Below are 21,939 nucleotides of genomic sequence, written 5' to 3' on the forward strand. Positions count from 1 at the left end.
ATGAATTTGTTGGCTGCGGTCGACATATTTTATGTAAATATAATAAGAGATGCTTCTGGGATTTCAGATATAACAATGATAAACTCATGCGAGGTAGGTTACTCACGAATAATATCAGCAATGTCTGTAACATGTCATGATGACAGGGTTCATTTGACGAGCACTCGGCCGAGGTTACATACAATTTACAGTCCATATTCGACCAAGCACTTGATTAGTAGTGTAGTGTGTTATCAACTTATCTAATTGTATCCATATTTGCATCGGTAGGCCTGGGAGTGCCACCTAATTATGTCTGCATAAATCATTTCACCGGGAGGTAATGCACCATCTTCAGTTGGAATTTCATCTCTAGCTCATTGTGTCACGAGTCACACCATCAGTCATTCTCATAGAAAGGATCAACATCATCCATTTTATTCCATGAAAAGTATTTTTAAAACACATATCCAGGAAAAGCAGGACTCATCCTTTCCCAACGGAAAATAATAGTTTCCTCTGAACATAACGTTATCGTAATACAATGTGACTTTTCTGTCAATCAGGTTTATTTGTAAGCATTGGCCTTGTGTTTGGGCAAGAAGTTGAAATTCTTTGGTACCGGTCCAAGTAGCATTTCACTGTGAAGGAAACAGGAAAATGAATTATTCACAAATATTACATTTGCAGTCATACTTTCAACATTTTCTCATCTTCCATCCTTCGGTACTCCTTAAATCACATCAAATCAAATGTATTTGTATAGCCCTTTTTACACGCAAGCATGTCACAGAGGGCTTCACATACGCCCATAGAACTGCCCCTCAACCAACCTAAACCCTCAAGGAAGACAAGGAAAAACTCCCAGAAAAACTCACAACGGGAGAAAAAAATGGAAGAAACCTTGGGAGGAGCAATTCAGAGAGGGATCCCCTCCTCCAGAGACGGTTGGTAAGAGAGAGGAGCAGAACACAAGCTAAACATGTTTTGTGTTTCTGAAACAGACACTTCAAGATCCTCACCTGATCTTGACCCAGTCCCCAACATGCTGGCTGGCCATCAGAGACTCCAGGTAATCCCTCCCTAAGTAGAATGGCGGCCTCTCATTGATCTTCTGAGGCACTCGTTCCAGCAGCCCCACTGGTATGTACCTAAAATACAGAGATACTGAATTTTTTTTCTGTCTCTCTCTACATTTGCCACCGATCTTAATCTAAAGACTCCCTCGGTCAGCTGAAACAACAACAACAACAACAACAATAACAAAAACATCCATTCTCTCTTAAAACAATCCCATAACCCAGTGGTTCTCAATCCTGGTCCTTGGGCCGCTCTGCCCTGCTCCAACACACCTGATTCAAAGGAATGGGTCGTTGTCAGGCCCATTTATTTGAATCAGGTGTGTTGGAGCAGGGAAACATCTAGAACATGCCCCGCCCCCCCCCCCCCCCGCCCCCCCCCTCCCACCTGCACATGAAGGACAGCCACTCCAGCAGGAAGTTCCTGGTCTTCTCCAGGCCTTGTGTGTCGGAGCCCCAGTGCTCCAGTCCATAGTTGCTAAAGTCCCTCAGCACGTCCAGACGCTCGGCCGAAGAGATGTCCCAGTCGCGACGCTCCTTGATCTCCGTGAAGATCCAGGGTTTGATGAGAGCGCCCCTGAGGGACATTGGGAGGATTTCACTTTTATGTGACTGAAATTAAGTTGAGTTCAATTTATATTTATATCTCTTCCTCATTCAGAAAAACCAAGGACCGTTTAAAAGGTAACTGTTAAAAGATATGCTTGCTCACCTCGCCAACATAATACCAGACACTCCAGTCTCCCTGGCCTTCATGGCGTCCTCATAAGACAAAATGTCTCCATTTCCTGCAGAGGAAGGAAACATAGGATGGAACTCAACATGGCCGTCTCAATTTCCTTCTTCAAAAAGGACCACAGGAAAACAGCTGGTTAGACTTACTTCAAACACCCAGTAACAATAATGTACTGGTTTCCACAGCAACAATAATGTACTGGTCTCCATGGCAACAACAATGTACTGGTCTCCACGGCAACAGTAATGTACTGGTCTCCACGGCAACAATAATGTACTGGTCTCCACGGCAACAATAATGTACTGGTCTCCCCACACACGTGAGAACAGATGTACTCGTTCATTTCAAAGTGCTAAAACTAAAACTGCAGTGCTACTAGGCCAGCGTACCAAACAGAGGGATGGGGCTGGCGATCTTGGAGCAGGTATTGATGTAGTCCCAGTCAGCCATCTTGGTATAGCGCTGCTCTCTGGATCTGCCGTGTAGCTGGACAGAGACAAAACCTTTCAAACATGAACCTCTCACAAAGACACTAACAGAACCAGTCATTACGACTATCACTGCGACTATAAAAAAAACATCCCAAAGACAAGCAAACCACACAGTTCTTCTTTGTGTAATTATCAGTTTACAAATAGAGATGAGTTTCAATCGGTTAAAAGTCCTCTGTCATCTATATTGTAAGTGTGATGAGGATGTGACATCAAACTTTAGGGCTGGTTTAGTTCTGTGGGTGTAGGTGAAGCGGTCTGTGACACTGCTTGTAAAAAGGGCCCTACGTGTCAGATGTGATTTAATTGGCTCACCGTAATCATGGACACGCCCCAGGTCTTCATCTCAGGGATAAGCTTGTGAGCGATGCTGGACTTCTCCTGGACCCCTGTGCGGATCTTCACGGTCAGAGGGACATCGAGAACCTGAAGACAAAGAACCATGTTTCAAGGTCAAAGGTTAACAGTCATCTAAATGCTTAGCTAACCAAGGTGCTTAACAAACACACCTCAGGTTAGAACCCACCCGATTCTACAGGCTCCCAGATCTAAGGTGCTTTAGGTTGTAGAACCTTGCATGGAACGTAATGTCATTTGAGGTGCTTTAAGCGTGACACATGTACACTCGCCTCTTCACTATGTTGAGGGCGGAATTAACTAGGTTAAGATTGAGTCAGATGGCTGAGCGGTGAGGGAGTCGGGCTAGTAATCAGAAGGTTGCCAGGTCAATTACCCACCGTGCCAAATGACGTTGTGTCCTTGGGCAAGGCACTTCACCCTACCTGCCTCGGGGAAATGTCCCTGTACTTACTGTAAGTCGCTCTGGATAAGAGCGTCTGCTAAATGACTAAATGTAAATGTAAGATGCTGTCAACATACAGAACAGTGTAGAGCATCAGCTTACATAGTTCATCCCTCGGATGATTTGCTCAAACTTGTTGGTGCGTGTCATCAGCCCACAGCCTCCACCCTACAGAGACAGAAGAGGAGAATAAATTAAAGTTAAACCTGCGATAGGAAACATTATAAAATATAGAAAACTGGTCATAATATTAATTCAGCTTTTCCTTAAAGAGATGTGCAGGTACAGAGGGTTTATGAGACCTCCTGATCTGCAGCAAAAAGCCCTACCACTGACCTACAGTCGTGGCCATACGTTTTGGCAATGATAAATGTTGTGTTTTGCAATGTTTGCTAGTTCAGTATTTGAGGAAAATGTATTCACATGTTTCTATAGAATACTGGAATACAATAAGGAACTTTTTTTTTCTTTTTCTTTTTGGGGGGCGAAAATTTTCAATATGTGCAAATAGTCCCCTCTTTTACAGCAGTCAATCTGCTCTTAAAATCCAATCAGAATGATAGAGTGATTTCACCTGGCTGGAACTAGTTCACACTTTCCCCTGTGCTGATGATATGACTTACTGAAATTATGTTAGCAGTCATTTTATGCCAAGGCCCAGCAAGCATTGCAAACACAAAATGTATATTGCTTCCAATATTTTTGGCCACTGATTTACACCCACGCCTATCAGATGGTGATGGACAGGTGTACACTACATGATGACATCTTCCTTCCATGACATCATCTGGCAGAGCTCCATCTGGGTTCCTTCGCATCAGCAGAACAAGCAAGGAGGAAAGCGACTGTCTTCTTGTACAGAGGGAAGTATGTGATAGTAAGGAGAGTAACCTTTTTGTACACAAGGTCGATGGGACAGCCGGAGTTGATATCCACGAAGTCCACGTCAATGTTGTTGTTGAGCAGCTCTGCACATCTGGTCATGGTGTCGGGGAAGCACCCTTCCAGCTGGACAAACACAACCACCCTCAGCTCATGTGGTTCAGCAATGTTTATTTACCTCAGACGGCTATTCGACGACCATATACCTAGTGGTTTCGTTCTGACAAACATCTTCCTAAGCCGTTGTCTCGATCTGTTGATATATGTTTCGATCTTTACATTCCAAAGTTTTTAATAAAATATAAAGTACATTTCATATCATTAAGTGGCCTTGAAACAAACACCATTAGCCATCATCATGTCACAACATAATTTACAAAAATGTGAAGTATAAAAAAAGTGAACTTTCCCTTTGAGAACAGTCATACCTGCACTCCGAAGAGGTCCTCACTCTCATGCCTCTTCAGCAAGGCCCACTCTGACGACTGGCCCTGAAGCAGGTTGGTACACATGGCCATCTCCCCACATGTGATGTCAGCACCGAAACGCTTGCATACGCGCCGGAAAGGCAGGTTTCCACACTGTGAAGGAGAAGAAGAAATAATGTTCAAACAGTTGAACAGATAATACAGACAGTCTATCCAGAATGAATTGTGGAGAAACATACCGTTGTTAAGGGGGCGAGGTAGAGTTTGTCCTTAAAATCCACCTGAAAGAAGATCAAGAAATACATTCTCAACATAAAAAATAGCTTCCATCTGACAGTGTGTGTGTGTGTATGTAAACGTAAAAAGCCTGTCAAATCTACATACTGGTCTTCTACACTAGATCAAGTGAAGCATACCTGCTTTTTTTCAGAAGGTCGTAATTTGATCACGTCAGCATCGGTCAGAGGCCCCACAGTCTTCACCGCAGCTGGCTTTACCGCACTCGTCTGATGACAAATAAACCAAGTCCACTTTGTTCATCTGTACAGCGTTTGCACTTCTGTCTTTCCCTCCTATGACTGTACATCCTTGGGTTGCCATTTTATCTGATATTTTTCTGTCATAACCACACTGAACGTTTTAATGAGTTGGCAGCTATACCTCTGCAGGCTGTTGAGTGTCTACTGGTTCCTCTCCTGCAGGAGTCGAGTCCTCCACTGCACAGCAGCTGCCTGGTTGTGAGAAACATTAAGCTGTCACATAGATATACATGATAACTTGGAAGGTCATTTGGTGTGAAACCATATACACTGTATTCTCACTATTCTATTGCGCCAATCCCGTCACCCAGCAACCTTCTCTCACCATTTCCTTGCTTCTTTTCAACAGCACCTTTCTTCCCGCTATCTCCTCCTCGGTCACCGGCCTTGAAAATGGTTTTCAGGTACTCCTCGGACATCTTGAAGGACACCTTCCTCTTTCGCAGCTGCCACTGCAGGTCTTTATCCAGGGTGTTTTTAACTAGCGTCCTTCCCTCCAGGGCTTTCACCCGCTCCTCGTTCACTAGGTTCCTGAGGTCGGGCCCCGTGTGGGCCTTGGCAAAGCGGCAGCTGAGACCGTACTGGCACTTCCCCAACGTGTCGTAGAGGTAGCAACGGTCGCTAACGTCGGCCGGCTTGGCGGCCATGTACGCTGCGATGTCGTGAAAGAATTTGCATTTGTCGCCGTACACACATTTGATCTCACGCTCCTGAGGAGTTCAAAAAAGGAACAGACTGTAAATGAACATTTCCGTGAGTATTGGTTTGATGTAAATATCCAGTGTTCGCTGAATTTTTTATTACAGTTTAAGATATGAGGCAACAGTACAAACCACTAAACTCAAGCTTGCTGGCTAATATGCAATGCTGCTGGTACATCCAGTACCCACAAACGGATCAACCTTCCACTAAAGTTGGGTGTCATTAAGATGTTATGTTTTGCCAGGTTGCTTTGAGTTGTCTTGTCCCAAGAATGTCAGTGCCCAGTCTGACCTTATGTTGTTCTGTGCATCTGACAATAAAAGACTTGAACTTGAACTAAGATCGAGCAGTTGAGTGGCAATCAGTGATTCGTAAGTCTGGCCACTTACGGCTGAAAGGCTGAGATACGCAGACACACCTGAATGATGGAGGGACACAGTCTTCTCTCGTCATAGCTCGTTGGTTTCATGTGTGGCCGGGATTTGTTCTGTCCTCTCAGTCGCTTGCTGTCAGGCTTCCCTGACTTCTCAGTCTCGTCTTCGTCCAGTTTCATTTTCTTCTCCAACGGTTCCTCCGTCTCCTCTGATCGCTCTCCACCCACGTTGTCATCGCCAACCTTTTCGCCTGATAGACCTTTCCCTTCATTGTCTAGAAAATTGTGGAATTTCTCTTTGGTTGTCAAGAATCTGCAGAGGTCAAAAACACTTTTCATATCAGAAACGCACCCAAGCTGTCAGTTTGGATTAGTGCAGTGAAACTAGACAGAGACTGAATGCACGTGAGTGTCAAGTCTGGATATAACTATTACTCACTGAGATTTGATTGCAGCCTTGCCCTTTTCCGTTCCGTTTAATCCTTGGTTTTCCGTGGGTTTATCTGGACTTGTCTCCATCACGTATTCTGTAGTTAGTATGACAGTAGAAGAGCTATACGTATAAGTATCCAGATAAGAAAACACGGGGCAAGCATCTGTGTAGGACCTCTGAACAAGCTAACAGTGAGAGCTTAAATTGAGGTACGGGACGCAAACAATGCCGGACTACCACGCTGGTGAAGTCATCAATAAAATACCGCTGACCTAGCTAGTATGATAGAGTTAACGATGATAATGCTATCATTAATGTTCCCAGGTTTGCCAAACTCACATTATTTAGCTGGCTAATCCATGTTATCTAATGTCAACTGACTATATTGTAGACGATAGGCTGCCTGCAGTTTGACTGGTTTACTTTGGGCAAAGTCAAATGCAACGGCTAGCTAGAGCTAGCTAGGTGGCAATACTAACGTCTCGGCTAAATATATTTAGCTACAGCATTGGCAAGCATTACTAAATCAACGGTAAAATCCATATTTGCAGCACAAAGTTAGACCTTAGTATATTCCGTTCATATTATACAGTTCATTAAAAGCAGTGTTAGTCACAACAAGAATGCAAGTTAGCTTTTGTACCTGTTTACAACTACAGTAGATACCACATGAGAGTCATGACAAGTACACCGCTTTTAATGTCCGTGTATAAGAAAGTCGACTGTCTTCAGAAAAACATTGGTTCCGCCAGTTAGCGCAGCGGGAGATGTGTATAATACAAAAACAATCAAACTAAGTAGCTAACGAATTAAATAGAAAAATATGCATAATCCTCTTCAAAACAACACCCATAACAACTTTTTTGTCACGTTGCCTTTGCCTATGATTGAACGGGACCTGTAAACGCTGTAATTGTGATGACAGTACAGCAGAGGGCACTGTTGGCCGATGGTTGTGCCGATGGTTGTGCACAGCTCCGAATTTAATTAGCTGTTTAAAGCAATGATGCTCCAAATCAGACATAATGTCACCGTCAATAACAGTGCAAAATAAACCTAGCAGAGCGCCTACTACTTTTCATAGATTCATCCTTCCATTGGCCCACCCGTCCTTCGACAGTCGGTATTCTGAAACATGTCGCTGGCAAGGATCAGACCATAGACTGTATAAATAATCAGGATCCAAGAGAATCTGCCCTCTGACTCACACTGCATAGCTGGAGGTAATGAGGCAGTGAGGGAAGAGCTGCCTCGTTGGTAATCGTTTTTAATAGGAGAATAGCATTTGTAATTTTGCAGATTACGGTAATTTTCCTACATTAATCCCGTTATCAAAGCACAGCAGGGTGTTTGCACAAGCACCCCACCAGGCGTTCATGGGCGCGCGTGCCGATTTGCCTTGCTGGGGAACAGGCACATAGATTCAGGCCTATAACACGATTCTATATCGCTAGTGGAAATGTTGATACCGATGACAGATAGGGAGCGAGAGAAAAGCAAATTATGGGTCATGTATTTTAAATCAAGTTATCAGACATCATTTTGATTAAGCACAGCATTATGCCAACGAAAGTTGAAACACACTTTATTTAGAATCAACGACAAACCTCAGAGCCCAACTGCCAGAGCCGCGAGACAACCCGGATTAGAAGACTGGACCCTTCTGTCACTGACTAGGACACGCCGCTTGAGATGTAAAACAGCGAAGGAGAAGAAAAAAGATAGCTATTTTCAGGGTATTGAGGGAGCTACGTATTAGCATACACCAGTTTGAAAAGAAGCAGAGGGCAGGGGTGAGCGAGAGACGAGGAATTGGAGGGGCTATAATCTCAGAGAGAATATTTGAGTATTGTCACTCAGGGTTTTGTTCGGGGTTAAATGTGAGGCGAGAAAGAGGGGAGTCTGTTGTAAAAGCTGTAGGTTCGATCTTCTGCAGGGACTAGATTGTTACTGGGGTCTGTAATGGTTCTGTGTGTGTGCATGCTTGTGCAGGTGTCCTTGTTCAAAGCTGAAGATACAAATGCTTGATTATCAAATCAAAAACAAAGTATTGTACTGTATTAAAAACCATAGGAGATTGTAAGATTAGTAATTATCATACCAATTCATCACATTATAACACATTGCAAATTCCTGTATTAAAACTGCAGGTGCCTCACTTTGCGTGTGACAAAGCAATTCTCACCTTCCCCTCTTACTGAACAAAGCTAGACATTGTTAAAAAGGAAAAAGTGCAAGCACTTCTAAAACTTAGAGGAACAAAACCAACCGTTCAAAGCTGCCAGGTTGAAATTCAGAAGATTCAAAGATTGAATTTAGACCCTGAGTCCCTAAATCCACCAGGCATTCTCTAATGGATTCATTTCATCAACTCTTTGTTGCTTTCCACAGCCCTTCAATGCTTTTGTTCCGTCGCTACTCTGTCTGTTCTGAGTTCTTTTTGCCCTATTGAGGAGTGTTTTAGACATTTCTCAGCGGTGAAAGTAGGGGGGCCTTGTTAACTGGCTTGTTTTGGGTCTGTTTCTCTCCCCATGAAGTGTCACCCAAAATGGTGGACCCCGTTGTAGGAACTCTGCTAGTTAGAAAGGGGGATTATGTCCCAGTTCATATCCTGTATCCACGACTCGCAATTAACTTTTTTCCTCACTTTCCCAGTACCGTCCCGAAGTGCAAAATAAACTGTCCCAAACTGAAATTGACCTGTCTCAAAATGTAAATTCTTGTGTTTTTGACAATCTGACATGGGTCTAGGTTATTTGCAACACTATATAAGTAATACATAATGTTGTTATGCTCAAATCAATGTCTGAATATCAATGTGAATACATACACCATAATGGTGGGGCTAACATAATTATTGGTGTGTCTGTAGTACAAAAAGATTTGAAGGTTAGAAAAAAAGGTTTGAAAAATATGTTCTACAAAAATTGTGAAAAAATGTTATTTTAATATTATTTACAGCTTTTCATTTTTTTCATGAGAAAAAACTTTAATCTATAGCTAAAATGTATAGAAGCTTTAAAAACAGATAGAGAAGCCTACATTGCAAAGACTGATGTTCTCTCCCTCCCCCCCCCCTCTCTCTCTCTCTCTCTCTCTCTCTCTCTCTCTCTCTCTCTCTCTCTCTCTCTCTCTCTCCTCTCTCTCCCTCTCTCTCTCTCTCTCTCCATCTCTCCCTCTCTCTCTCACTCTCTCCCTCTCTGCAAATAGCCTGGTAGCCTCCTTAAAGAGGACACCCTTTAATAAAAGACTTTTTAAGGCTTTTTAGATCAATTGACTCGTTGCGCCCGCATAGAGGGCCGGCAATTTCACGCTCAGTTGTTGACTAACAAGGCTCCATGCACAAGCAACTTTCAATTGAATCTCCCCAGCCACTGATTGGCAGGAGCGACAGGAAAGTGTATGGCCTACTATAGAGTCAGTTTCGTTGCCACGGAGACTGTCTCTATGGCGGCAGGCCTGCATTGATTAGGGGAGGGGTGGGGGGGCGCCCAACAGGTGAAGAACAGAGCACACACTAGACTGGATGTAGGGGGGTCAGATGGCTGAGTGGTTAAGGAGTCGGGCTATTAATCAGAGGGTTGTTGGTTTGATTCCCGGACGTCAAAAATGACGTTGTGTCCTTGGGCAAGGCACTTCACCCCTACTTGCCTCAGGGAGAATGTCCCTGTACTTACTGTAAGTCGCTCTGGATACGAGCGTTTGCTATAATGACTACATTTAAATGTATAGAACTCCTCCAACCACAGGTATGCAGGAGCAAACCAAAACAGAGTTTTGGGAGTTACTTGGATTTGGGGAAGAGTTGAATCATGAAAATCTTGGAAGAAATCACATATCTGTAAGGCCCAGATTGACAGGGTAATATACTGTAGGGTAGCACGTCTTCAATCTCAGACTGTGTGATCAGAGATTAGAAGAAGGCTGAAATTAAGGCTTACTCTTCTTGTGAGACAAAGATACACACCACACACACACATATATAGACCACACACCACACACACACACACATATACACCACACATACACACCACACACACACATATATAGACCACACACCACACACACACACACATATACACCACACATACACATATATAGACCACACACCACACACACACACACATATACACCACACATACACACCACACACCACACATATAGACCACACACCACACACACACACACATATACACCACACATACACACCACACACCACACATATAGACCACACACCACACACACACACACACATATACACCACACATACACACCACACACACACACATATAGACCACACACACACATACACACCACACACACACATATATAGACCACACACACACACACATATACACCACACATACACACCACACACCACACATACACACCACACACACATATATAGACCACACACCACACACACACACACATATACACCACACATACACACCACACACCACACATACACACCACACACACATATATAGACCACACACCACACACACACATATACACCACACATACACACCACACACACACATATATAGACCACACACCACACACACACACACATATAGACCACACACCACACACACACACACACATATAGACCACACACCACATTCTCAGAACAGATCAATCATCATGGTATCTTCCTCCTCATGGAGTAGCAAATGCCAGGACTGCTCAACATCTATTTCATGAATACATCTCAAAATATGCATGCAAAATAGCAGTACATTTGAAAGTTTATTTACTGTTAGAGTTGAGGATTCGTCTGACACAAGAGACGTAATACCAAATGGTGTAAATAAGTAAGACTTTATTTATATAGCACATTTCATACAAGAATTGTAGCTCAAGGTGCTTTACATAAAATCAATAAAAACAATAATGCAAGTGACAAAAGTAATAATTAAAATAGCAAATCTATAAGAACAATAATATAACTAATAAATGTAGTGAAACCCTTTTGAGATAAAATTACTTAAATGCTTCGGTAAAAAGGTAGGTTTTAAGCTGTCTTTTAAAGATGTCTAGCGTGTTTGCTTCCCTAATATTTATGGGTAATTTGTTCCATAGTTTTGGGGCGTAATTAGCAAATTGGTGTGATACCACTTGACACAATGGTCTCCGAAAACTAGTGTTCTGAGGCCCTTGTGGCCTCTTGGCTGTGCGGAGCCCCCATTGTTGCTTCATCATATCTGCACTGTGGCAAGGATCGGATTGGACGGGGAGAGTTTTCATTCTTGTCTGTCAGCTTGTTGCTCCAAGGCATGAATGAGCTAAAACAACTTTCCCATGCTGCAGAGAAGCTGGTCTGGAGCGCCCAGTTCGCTGAGAGGGAATCTGTGGCGCGGCAGAAACGGTGTGACCCATCCGATCTATGACCTTTGGCCCTGACCCAAAGACCCAACAAGCACGCAAGTTTGCCAGCTCAGAGGCTATGAAGGGCTCCTGTTGTTATAGTTACGACTGTTTGTTAAAAGTGGAATACTACATGTGACAGATTTGTTTCTCTGTAGTCCAAAAACACCCTGTTTCGAAAACACATTTTTCCAACATTTTGGAAGCTTAATGTCGGGTGGGAGGAGATAGGGGGAGGGAGGGTTCATGCATAATTCAGAGACAATTAAAGGCTAGATCTGGACCGCTCCTGGGAACCAGGGACAAACACTGAAGTAAGTGTTTTATCTAGGTGTTTTATCTCTCTAATATTTACAAATGCAAACAATGTGTTTTAGTGGGTGTGTGGATAGGTTAACTTTCTCACACATGCATACGTTTTGCACTGCTTGTAAATATTAGAGGGTTAACCTTCAAACACCTCTTATTTCTAATCTTATTTATCTCTCTCTCTTTGGCTCTGTCAGTGTCTGTCTCTCACTTTGTCTCTCTCTCTCTCTCTCACACACACACACACACACACACACACACTCACACACACACACACTCACCTCCTCCAAAGTCTTTGCAGCCTGCAGGGTCACCAGGCCAGCTGTGAGGCTGTCACTCCACAATCGGCTTTAATTTCACACCTCTTCTGCAGTGGGCTCTAATCCGCCCGGTGACAGCAACCCCCCCCCCCCCCCCCCCCAGGGCCCAGCTGCATGAGTCAGGCCTGGTCAACTTCTACTCCAGCTTTCAAAGATTACAGCTATTGCAGTCACGGTGCCGCATTTCACTAAATATCATCACGGTAGAATGAGTTGATAAAAATCCCTATCTCTAGTAATTGCATACGCATATTTGCTTTTCCCTATTTAGAATCCATCAAACTCGTGGGAAAAACAATGAAAGAGTTACTGGTTTCATATTTAGTATGCTGTTCAATATTATAACGTTGATGTTTAAATAGCCTACAGTATGCTAATGCAAGTTTTACGAGACTATCCCTAACCCTAGACTATCCCTATACGAGACAAAATCCACAAAAAGACTATCCCTAAAAGTGCCATCTGTTTTCAGGCTCCACCCTTCTTACCAGAGGCGCCTGCCTGGAAACTGGATTTCATACAGACGAACAGTACCGAACAGGATATGTCTAAATATTTAAACGGCACGGGGCCAAAATCCATGTATTTGGCTGTTTAAAATACAAAACATAAATGTTCGTGAACATTTATGCATCTAAAGTAGAGTTTCTTTGTCTCATTTGGGGCAAACGAAGTCAACAGCGAGCTCACAAACGTGTTGGTGTATGAGTGCGGTTGCAGAAGCTTGAGGTGAGGAGGGACTGCTGAAATTGTAAACAAGAGACACATGAACAAAAGTTTGGAAGATGCTTTTTAATATATTGTTTGTTTTTATTCTTGGACTTTTGGGAGCGGTGGACAGTCAGTATGGCGAGCGGGGAATGTCCATCCCTGAACACGGCTTCTGCCAACCAATTTCAATCCCACTCTGTACGGATATCGCTTACAACGAGACAATTATGCCGAATTTACTTGGACATACTAACCAGGAGGACGCGGGGCTGGAAGTGCACCAGTTTTACCCGCTAGTAAAAGTGCAGTGCTCCCCTGATCTCAAGTTTTTCCTGTGCTCCATGTATGCCCCTGTGTGTACGGTACTCGAACAAGCCCTGCCTCCGTGTAGGTCGCTGTGTGAGAGAGCGAGGCAAGGTTGCGAGGCACTGATGAACAAATTTGGGTTCCAGTGGCCGGACAGCCTTGCTTGTGAATCGTTCCCCGTTCACGGAGCTGGCGAGCTGTGCGTGGGACAGAACATGTCTGACAGCGCGCCAATGAAACCCACCCTGGATGTAACAGAAGCGCCTCACGGCCATAGGACCTTAAAAGACGAATTTAAATGCCCGATTTCCTTGCGGGTACCTCCGTATTTAAACTATCGTTTCATGGGGGATGATAATTGCGGAGCGCCCTGTGAACCGTCGAAACCGTATGGAATGATGTACTTCAACGAGGAAGAGTTGAAATTCGCCAGGATTTGGATAGGCATATGGTCAGTGTTGTGTTGTGCATCCACCTTGTTCACAGTTTTGACATACCTGGTGGACATGAAGAGATTCAGCTACCCTGAGAGACCCATTATCTTCCTCTCTGGCTGTTACACTATGGTTTCCATGGCATACATAGCTGGTTTCTTGCTCGAGGATAAGGTGGTTTGCAACGACAGATTTGACAGTGACCTCAGGACAGTTGTCCAAGGTACTAAAAAGGAAGGATGCACCATTTTGTTCATGATGTTATACTTTTTCAGCATGGCGAGCTCTGTCTGGTGGGTCGTTCTGGCACTGACCTGGTTCTTGTCTGCTGGTATGAAATGGGGGCATGAGGCCATCGAGGCGAACTCCCAGTATTTCCACCTGGCAGCGTGGGCGGTGCCTGCTGTCAAAACCATCACCATCCTAGCGGTGGGCCAAGTGGACGGTGATGTGTTGAGTGGCGTGTGCTTTGTGGGCATCAACAGTGTTGGTGCTCTGAGAGGATTTGTCCTGGCGCCTCTTTTCATCTACCTTTTCCTTGGCACCTCTTTCCTCCTGGCCGGCTTTGTCTCTCTCTTCCGGATTCGAACTATCATGAAGCACGACGGAACCAAAACCGAAAAGCTCGAGAAGCTTATGGTCCGCATCGGAATTTTCAGCGTTCTCTACACCGTTCCAGCCACTATCGTCATCGCTTGTTATTTTTACGAGCAGGCATTTAGGGAACAGTGGGAGAAGAGTTGGGTTAGTCGGACTTGTAAGAACTACGCCGTCCCTTGCCCAGCTCACCACCATCATCAGACGTCCCCCGACTTCACCGTGTTCATGATCAAGTACTTGATGACTCTGATTGTGGGCATCACTTCTGGGTTCTGGATCTGGTCGAGCAAAACCCTTAACTCCTGGAGGAGATTCTACACAAGGCTCGCGAGCACAAAACAGGGTGACACAACAGTGTGAGACAATGTTACACAAATGCTCACACACTGAGAAGCAGCCAGTGGAAAAAGTGACACACACACACCCAAAACAAACTGGAGTAGCCAACTAAGACACACACACACACACATACACACACAGAGACTATTTGTATTGCAGTCAATACATTCTGTCAAAAACTCAGTCTGTCTTCATGTGAAATTGCCAGTCGTTGCATTCATAAATGTTCCGTTTTGGGTGACTTACTACTGTGTGTTAAGTTGGCAAATCCTCATTGATAACAATGTCAATGGTAATAAGCTCAAGTCTATTGCCTTAAGGCGTGGAGACACAAACAGTATTTCTGGTCTCAGCAAAGGACATTTGTCTCCAGATCATGATATTTCAACAGAAATGTACGTCGCCTATTTGTTTGCAGACAAACAGCACTTCTATTATCTCCATAATGTAAAGCTCTGCCATAAGCACATTGGCTAATGTGACATATTCAGTTGTGTCTGTGAGGTTATTCAGGTGGCAACTGTCGATTTGCTGTTTCTGCTGTTAGCCACTCAGCACTGTTAAGTCTATTCTGTTGTGAGTTCAATCACAATTAAAATGTCCCCATGTTTGCTACATCAGGCTAATAAACTCATTGCCTGACTTGGGAGACTAAAGCAGTTGGTCACTATTGTCTTTTTAAATGTGCTTTCTTCTATTTTGTCCTTGAGCACTCATTTGATCTTTTTCTAAGCATGAAATGGTGAAGAGTAAAATGACACGGTGGCACTTGTACCAACCAGCATTTCCATGTCATTAGTATTGTTTGTTATTCTAATAATGATTTTATACTTAGTTTACCTGTAATTTTCAAATGGTTGTTTTCAAGCTTGTAATCAGTCATCATATATTCTAAACTCTGCTGTATAAGTATTTTCTTACCTTGATATGTGTACAGTGTTTGATATTAGACATATTTTTATAACGCTAGTAAATACCGTGGGCTACATTTTGTTTTTTAATACTAACTACTGTTTTCTATCTTCCAAATTGCTTACTGAGCAGCATCCTTTTACAATCATGTTCGTCTAAATAAAAGATAATGTTCTGAACAAAAACAAGGACTGGTTAATCCTTAATCAGCCAAAGACAGGGACAAAAAAAAGGGGTGACTTTCAATGGCCCTACATACAATAGTATCATATTGGTAAAAAAGGTTGCGCAAGCTTGTCTTTTCTCTATTTACAGTATTGGCAGCTGGTGTTACCTTTAAATGTGTCCTCCAGACTAAACCACTGTCTGCAACTGCAACTGATCTTATTCATATGCACTTGATGACCCAACGGCACCCTGGTTGCTGAAGGGTTCAACCAGAAAATACATCAAGGAATTGCTTCTGGTTGTTTGGTTAAGGGATAGTATAAACTGTCTATAGTATATATGTTTGACTCCACTGAAAGTATAGTATTACCAGGAAAATACATTATTTGAATAGCATTTTTTTTTTTTTTTTTTTTCTTGGTTATAGATGAGGCAGTGGGGTTCAGCTTCACATATCTTTTTCCACTCTGGGCTGGAAACATCTTGTAGGCTAGAGGGAGGTTTTCAGCTGCTGGGTTGGGTTTAGGATGGTCATGGTGAGATGGTTTTACAGGCAGGGGTAGGCCAGACCTGGAGGGTAGGAAACATGTAATGACTGGATTGAGCATGGTGCTGATTCTGACTGAAGCCTTGCCTGCCTTACCTAAGACATCCCTTTACCAATAAATGCAGACCTTTTTATCTCATCTGGACATTGTTTTTACTCAAATATACCAAACGGTCTAATATACCCCTAGCCAGCCCAAGGGTTATTTATACAAAGAACAACAAATGATATCAGGTAGTCACTACAATGGGACTAGACCTCTACTCTGTCTTTATCTGCATCAGGAGACTAGGGATACACAACAGGCCTCCGCTGTGAATGACTGTTGTTGTCACGACGACCTGAGGTGAACCAGGAAGCAGATGTTTCCTGATCAGATATGACCTTCATCTTGACAGCTCAGCAAAACATAATTTTAATACAATATATAATGTGGTCATCAGCAACCCATTATGTATTCTGCACTTGTTTCTGTGGTACCTGAACACTTCATAAACGGGCTGTTGAATGCAACTGTTGGTAAAAAAAAAGAAGAAAAAAAAAGATGAGAAACAGGGCAGCTAATGGAGAAGAGCACAAATTGTTCGTTTGTGTTTCCTCATTTGCATTCTTCAGAGAGACCTAAAGTATTATCACAATGTTAGCAATGCAGTGCCCTGCTCGTAAACCACGCCACTATTTTCTTCTCCAGACCAGACGACTACACGGTGCTGTCTCACGCCAAAACTGAACCTTGCTGCTTTACAGGCTGGAATACATTCCAATGTCTCCATCATCTGTCTACTGGCGCTTTGTCTGTTAACATTTGAATTTAAGAAATTACAAGGTATAATTACTTTATTGGGGATAATGGCAGGCTGGGATAAACCCAGGAATGCTATGTCATGAATCACTGAAAGAACCAAAAGAATGTACATGAATCCTGCTGAAATACTAGTCGAGTACAGTCTTTTAACACACTGGTTGCGTGCAGGAGAGCATATTAGACTAGCAGCAGAGAGCCTAATAAGAGACACAGACTTTACAGTGTGTTTTTTGTTTGAATAGAGAAAAGATAAGTCTTCTGTTCACATTGCTGTGTGTGTGTGTGTGTGTGTTCATGTGACTTCTGTGTTCTTACATGTCTGTGAGCAGGTGACTAAGGTGGGTGAGTTCATATACTTGCTGTTGTCTGTAATAAGATACCTCTGACCTTGTCTTAACAGAAGTGATCATCCATGTGTTCCCATCCACAATTCAATCAGCTGTTTTCCCTCATCCAATATGAACCAAAGCAACCAGGTGCTGTTTAATGTATGTGTTAATGTATGTACTGCGTTAAACGTGGTTTAACTGCGTTAAACGTGGTGAGGACTATGTCTCTCGGCTGGCCTGGGAATGCCTCGGGGTCCCCCAGGAAGAGCTGGTGGAAGTGGCCGGGGAGAAGGAAGTCTGGGCCTCCCTGCTTAGGTTGCTGCCCCCGCGACCCAACCCCCGGATAAGCGGTAGATGACGAGACGAGAGACGAGAAGTTTAACTGCTTTGTGATGAATATAGTTTGAAAAGAAAGAAAATGTATTTCTAACAGGTGACGGTATGTTAACCAGAGCCTATGTGATCTAATAGTCAGTAAGGTATGCCTTGGCTCACTGTTATTGCAGCAATTCCTGCAGCCAGTGATCTGTAAACCACTTACGCTTCACTTGTACACAGACAGCATCAAGCGGACACAGCATTCTGTGTTCTGGCCAGCTTTGTAGCTGGAAAAAAATGTATGTTGTGTCATATTCTGGTGACAGTGAACTTTGATACAGAAACCAACTACCAAGTGAATTAAGAAACATGACCTTTAAAGTATGCAGTACTTAAGACGTGAAAATAAGGCCTCTTTATTGAGTCTGTCGGTGAAATCATAATTGAGCGTACTGTGTTCCAAAAGCGACTGGATTCCATTCAATTTTATGTTGATGTTTTTCTCTCTCAATATCATTGGGAAGTTCCCCATGGCAGTGCAGTGGCTCTGGGGAAATGCAGCTCCATCATAAATTAGATGGTGGCCCCCTCTACTGTTCCATCAGAGAACAACAAGTTTTTATTTGTTGAAGTGAACATTGTTTGTTGTTGTGTAATGAATATGTGAAGAATATGACCACCCCCCCACCCCCCACCAACAACAACATACACAATTTAGAGCACGAGCACACAGGACGAATATACTTTACTGATTTGAAACATTGTCAATCAGAATTGCTCATCACCACATCATGTCGTTTTGGTGAATATTTATATGGTATTAAGTGACAGTAATCAAAGTGCAAAAACAATAAGGTTAGGCCAGGTCATTATTTATGTGCCGAAGCAAGTCTCTGTAACTTGGCATCAAAACGTTTTCTGCTGTAGTTCAAGATACCAATGCTGCTCTTTTCAAAGTCGTATCCAATCTCATGCAACTCCTCCAGTCGCTCCGTAATGTTCTGTTTACTGAACTCCAGAACTCTGGGTTTCTCCAATATCTGCTTCAAACTGATTCCTACTTTTAAAAGACAGTCTATTTTGGATATCAAATTCTCCGGGCCAATGTACAACATAGATGGTTGACTAACAATCAATCTTTTAAACTGGTTCTCAGGACAGCCACGAGACCACAGCTTCTGCTGAAGGTTTATGAAGTTGTTTCTCAGATACTCGTTGGACAGGTCCAGGATTTGAGCCCCGGATCCTTGAAGGAAATCCAGCAGTTCTGTGTCACTCAGCTCGAGCAAGGATTTCAACATCTCGACGTTCGCATGGACTCTCCTAGTGCTTCGGATCAGAACGTACAGGTTGCGGCAAATCACAACTTTGGCGAACTTCCTTGGGTCGTCCCCGCCCAGCTCTTCGCACACGTCGCCAAGAAACTCGACCATCTGCATGTTGAGCGCCACGCTGTTGGAGAACGTCCGCGGCGCAGATGTGAGCAGGCGATGCAGGTGCTTGGAGGTGAGGCCGAGCGAGCTCAGGAACTGGATGTTCTTCCCCAGGTTGTCGTTGTCGCTCGAGCGGAAGAAGGATTCCGGTGAGCGGTCGAGGATGCTGATGATTTCGGCGTCGCTCTGGAAGACGCTTCTCCACAGTTCCCAGCGCTGCTCGAGGTGGTCGCCGGAGCGCGTGATGGCGCGAGGGAAGCGAGAGATGATGCCGGCGATGACTTTGTCACTGGAGCCTTTGCTCTTGAGGAATTTCGCCAGGCCCTGTTCGTTGGTGACGACTTTGCGTAGCACACCAGGTTGGCGCTCGCGAACCATCTTAACGTCCACACCCATGAAGGTTAAGCTCTCCAGCAAAGACTCGTTCTCCGGATCTGAAGCAGGTTTAGCCTCAGTGCCACTGGCTGTGTTGGTGCAAAGATGTCTGGGAAGGCATATGGAAGTCACTTTGGCAGGAGATATGGTGCAGAGCAGTCTGAATGCACCAAACGGAACTCTCTGTAGTCGCATTAGCGTCAAGACTCCTGGCAACAACGTCATATTTTGCAGTTGAGACAAGGGCTGAAACCCTAAGGGGCACACAATAGTTAGAAACATTCCACCTATTGAACATCAACAAAAACTGAATGTGGTTTTAACTACATTAGCTGTAGGGTAACACTAACTCTAACAGACATGACTGAGTTTTGTATGTTCCATGGTTTGCAAAGTAAAGCTATCGCATTTTAGCTACCCCCGTTTACCTATAGTTGACGCTACCATGCCGCCCGTATCAATACAATAATAAATTCATTGTTGACTATTTGGAAGAGTTAAATGAGTCCCACGTGCTGAGTGATAGCTCATCTTGTAAACTATGCTATTAGCTACCTAGCTAGCTCTAACGTTACCCAGAAATTACCATCATTGTTGAATACTACTTTCAGAGATGGCTTAACTATTTGTAGTTAAAACTGTAAGCATACCTATTTAGTGACTCACTGTTGGAACGTATCCTTCATCCTCGCTACGACTTATTTTTTTCTCGGGTGAAGTTGTTCAGGTTCATTTGAAAATTGCGCACCCTGGTGTACTGGAGTCCAAACCTATCGCAATGATACAGTAGATGGCGCCATGGTCATTTTGTGGAAGCACCAGAGACATACGTTTCAATAATATTCTAACTGAATTGGTCTCAAACCATATAATTTCACAAACCACAATAACAGGGTAAGGGATGTCCATAGTTGATCATATTAACATAGCCAGAGTTAACCCTTGTCTGACGGCCGTCAGAATGTGTGACCCACAATAAAAAAAATATGTTTTAAGAATGTGTGTACCCACTCTAACTGCTTCCCAAAGGTATTAAAACGCTCAAAGATGGTTTGGGTGTAGTTATTTCATCGATTCACATTAATCTGGAGCCGTTGTTTCTGATTTAGAGTCGTCTTAGAGCCATTAGCCTACTACACAGGTCACCATTTCTGACGGCCGTCAGAATGTGTGACCCACAAAAAAAAATGTTTTAAGAATGTGTGTTCCCACCGTAACTGCTTCCTAAAGGTATTACAATTTCGAAATATGCTTTGGTGTAATTCTTTCATCGATTCACACTAATCTGGAGCTGTTGTTTCTGATTTAGATTCGTCATAGAGCCATTACCACACAAGTCACCATTTCTGACGGCCGTCAGAATGTGTGACCCACAAAAAAAAAGATGTTTTAAGAATGTGTGTTCCCACCGTAACTGCTTCCTAAAGGTATTAAAACTCTCAAAGATGGTTTGGGTGTAGTTATTTCATCGATTCACAGTAATATTGAGCCGTTGTTTCTGATTTAGAGTCGTCTTAGAGCCAATACCAAACAGGTCACCATTTCTGACGGCCGTCAGAATGTGTGACCCAAAAATATATATATTTTTAAGAATGTGTTCCCACCATAACTGCTTCCCAAAGGTATTCAAATTTCGAAAGATGGTTTGGGGTAATTCTTTCATCGAGTCACACTAATCTGGAGCCATTTTTTCTGATTTAGAGTCGTCATAGAGCCATTACCACACAGGTCACCATTTCTGACGACCGTCAGAATGTGTGACCCACAAAAAAAAGATATTTTAAGAATGTGTGTACCCACCGTAACTGCTTCCCAAAGGTAATACAACTTTCAAAGATGGTTTGGGGTAGTTATTTCATCGATTCACAGTAATATTGAGCCGTTGTTTCTGATTTAGAGTCATCATAGAGCCATTACCACACAGGTCACCATTTCTGACTGCCGTCAGAATGTGTGACGCACAAATATATATATTTTTAAGAATGTGTGAACCCACCATAACTGCTTCCCAAAGGTATTCAAATTTCGAAAGATGGTTTGGGGTAATTCTTTCATCGATTCACATTAATCTGGAGCCGTTGTTTCTGATTTAGAGTCGTCTAAGAGCCATTACCACACAGGTCACCATTTCTGACGGCCGTCAGAATGTGTAACCCACAATAAATAAATATGTTTTAAGAATGTGTGTTCCCACCGTAACTGCTATCTAAAGGTAATAA

At 43.3% G+C, this 21,939-nt stretch overlaps 3 protein-coding genes across 7 annotated transcripts; 1 reads left to right on the forward strand and 2 right to left on the reverse strand.

Annotated features, from left to right (window-relative positions):
* Nucleotides 1-386: 386 nt before the first annotated feature.
* On the reverse strand, nt 387-7,261 carry dus3l (dihydrouridine synthase 3-like (S. cerevisiae)). 2 transcript variants are annotated; one of them, XM_084696807.1, is made up of 16 exons: nt 7,088-7,260; nt 6,451-6,538; nt 6,057-6,324; nt 5,262-5,646; nt 5,058-5,128; nt 4,814-4,903; nt 4,637-4,678; nt 4,398-4,550; nt 3,979-4,095; nt 3,190-3,255; nt 2,601-2,711; nt 2,184-2,280; nt 1,771-1,846; nt 1,447-1,635; nt 1,002-1,130; nt 387-620 (listed from the first exon to the last, which is right to left on the reverse strand). In XM_084696807.1, exons 2-16 carry the CDS (start codon nt 6,528-6,530, stop codon nt 548-550), a joined length of 1,947 nt encoding a protein of 648 aa, XP_084552933.1. In that variant the 5' UTR covers nt 6,531-6,538; nt 7,088-7,260; the 3' UTR covers nt 387-547. The 2 variants fall into 2 exon arrangements, with proteins under 2 accessions (XP_084552933.1, XP_084552934.1); XM_084696808.1 differs by lacking the exon at nt 3,979-4,095 and having other exon boundaries at nt 7,088-7,261.
* A 5,612-nt stretch (nt 7,262-12,873) lies between these two features.
* Nucleotides 12,874-15,873, forward strand: LOC146295725 (frizzled-1-like). The gene has a single exon (XM_084696810.1). It carries the CDS (start codon nt 13,229-13,231, stop codon nt 14,852-14,854), a length of 1,626 nt encoding a protein of 541 aa, XP_084552936.1. The 5' UTR covers nt 12,874-13,228; the 3' UTR covers nt 14,855-15,873.
* A 2,439-nt stretch (nt 15,874-18,312) lies between these two features.
* On the reverse strand, nt 18,313-20,825 carry mterf1 (mitochondrial transcription termination factor 1). 4 transcript variants are annotated; one of them, XM_084695594.1, is made up of 2 exons: nt 20,387-20,825; nt 18,313-19,974 (listed from the first exon to the last, which is right to left on the reverse strand). In XM_084695594.1, exon 2 carries the CDS (start codon nt 19,943-19,945, stop codon nt 18,782-18,784), a length of 1,164 nt encoding a protein of 387 aa, XP_084551720.1. In that variant the 5' UTR covers nt 19,946-19,974; nt 20,387-20,825; the 3' UTR covers nt 18,313-18,781. The 4 variants fall into 4 exon arrangements, with proteins under 4 accessions (XP_084551720.1, XP_084551718.1, XP_084551719.1 ...); XM_084695592.1 differs by having other exon boundaries at nt 20,371-20,823; XM_084695593.1 differs by lacking the exon at nt 20,387-20,825 and adding an exon at nt 20,307-20,375.
* Nucleotides 20,826-21,939: the final 1,114 nt, after the last annotated feature.

The sequence above is a fragment of the Hypomesus nipponensis genome, chromosome 4 (genome assembly GCF_054491055.1).
Source record: "Hypomesus nipponensis isolate SF chromosome 4, ASM5449105v1, whole genome shotgun sequence".
Lineage (NCBI taxonomy): Eukaryota > Metazoa > Chordata > Actinopteri > Osmeriformes > Osmeridae > Hypomesus > Hypomesus nipponensis.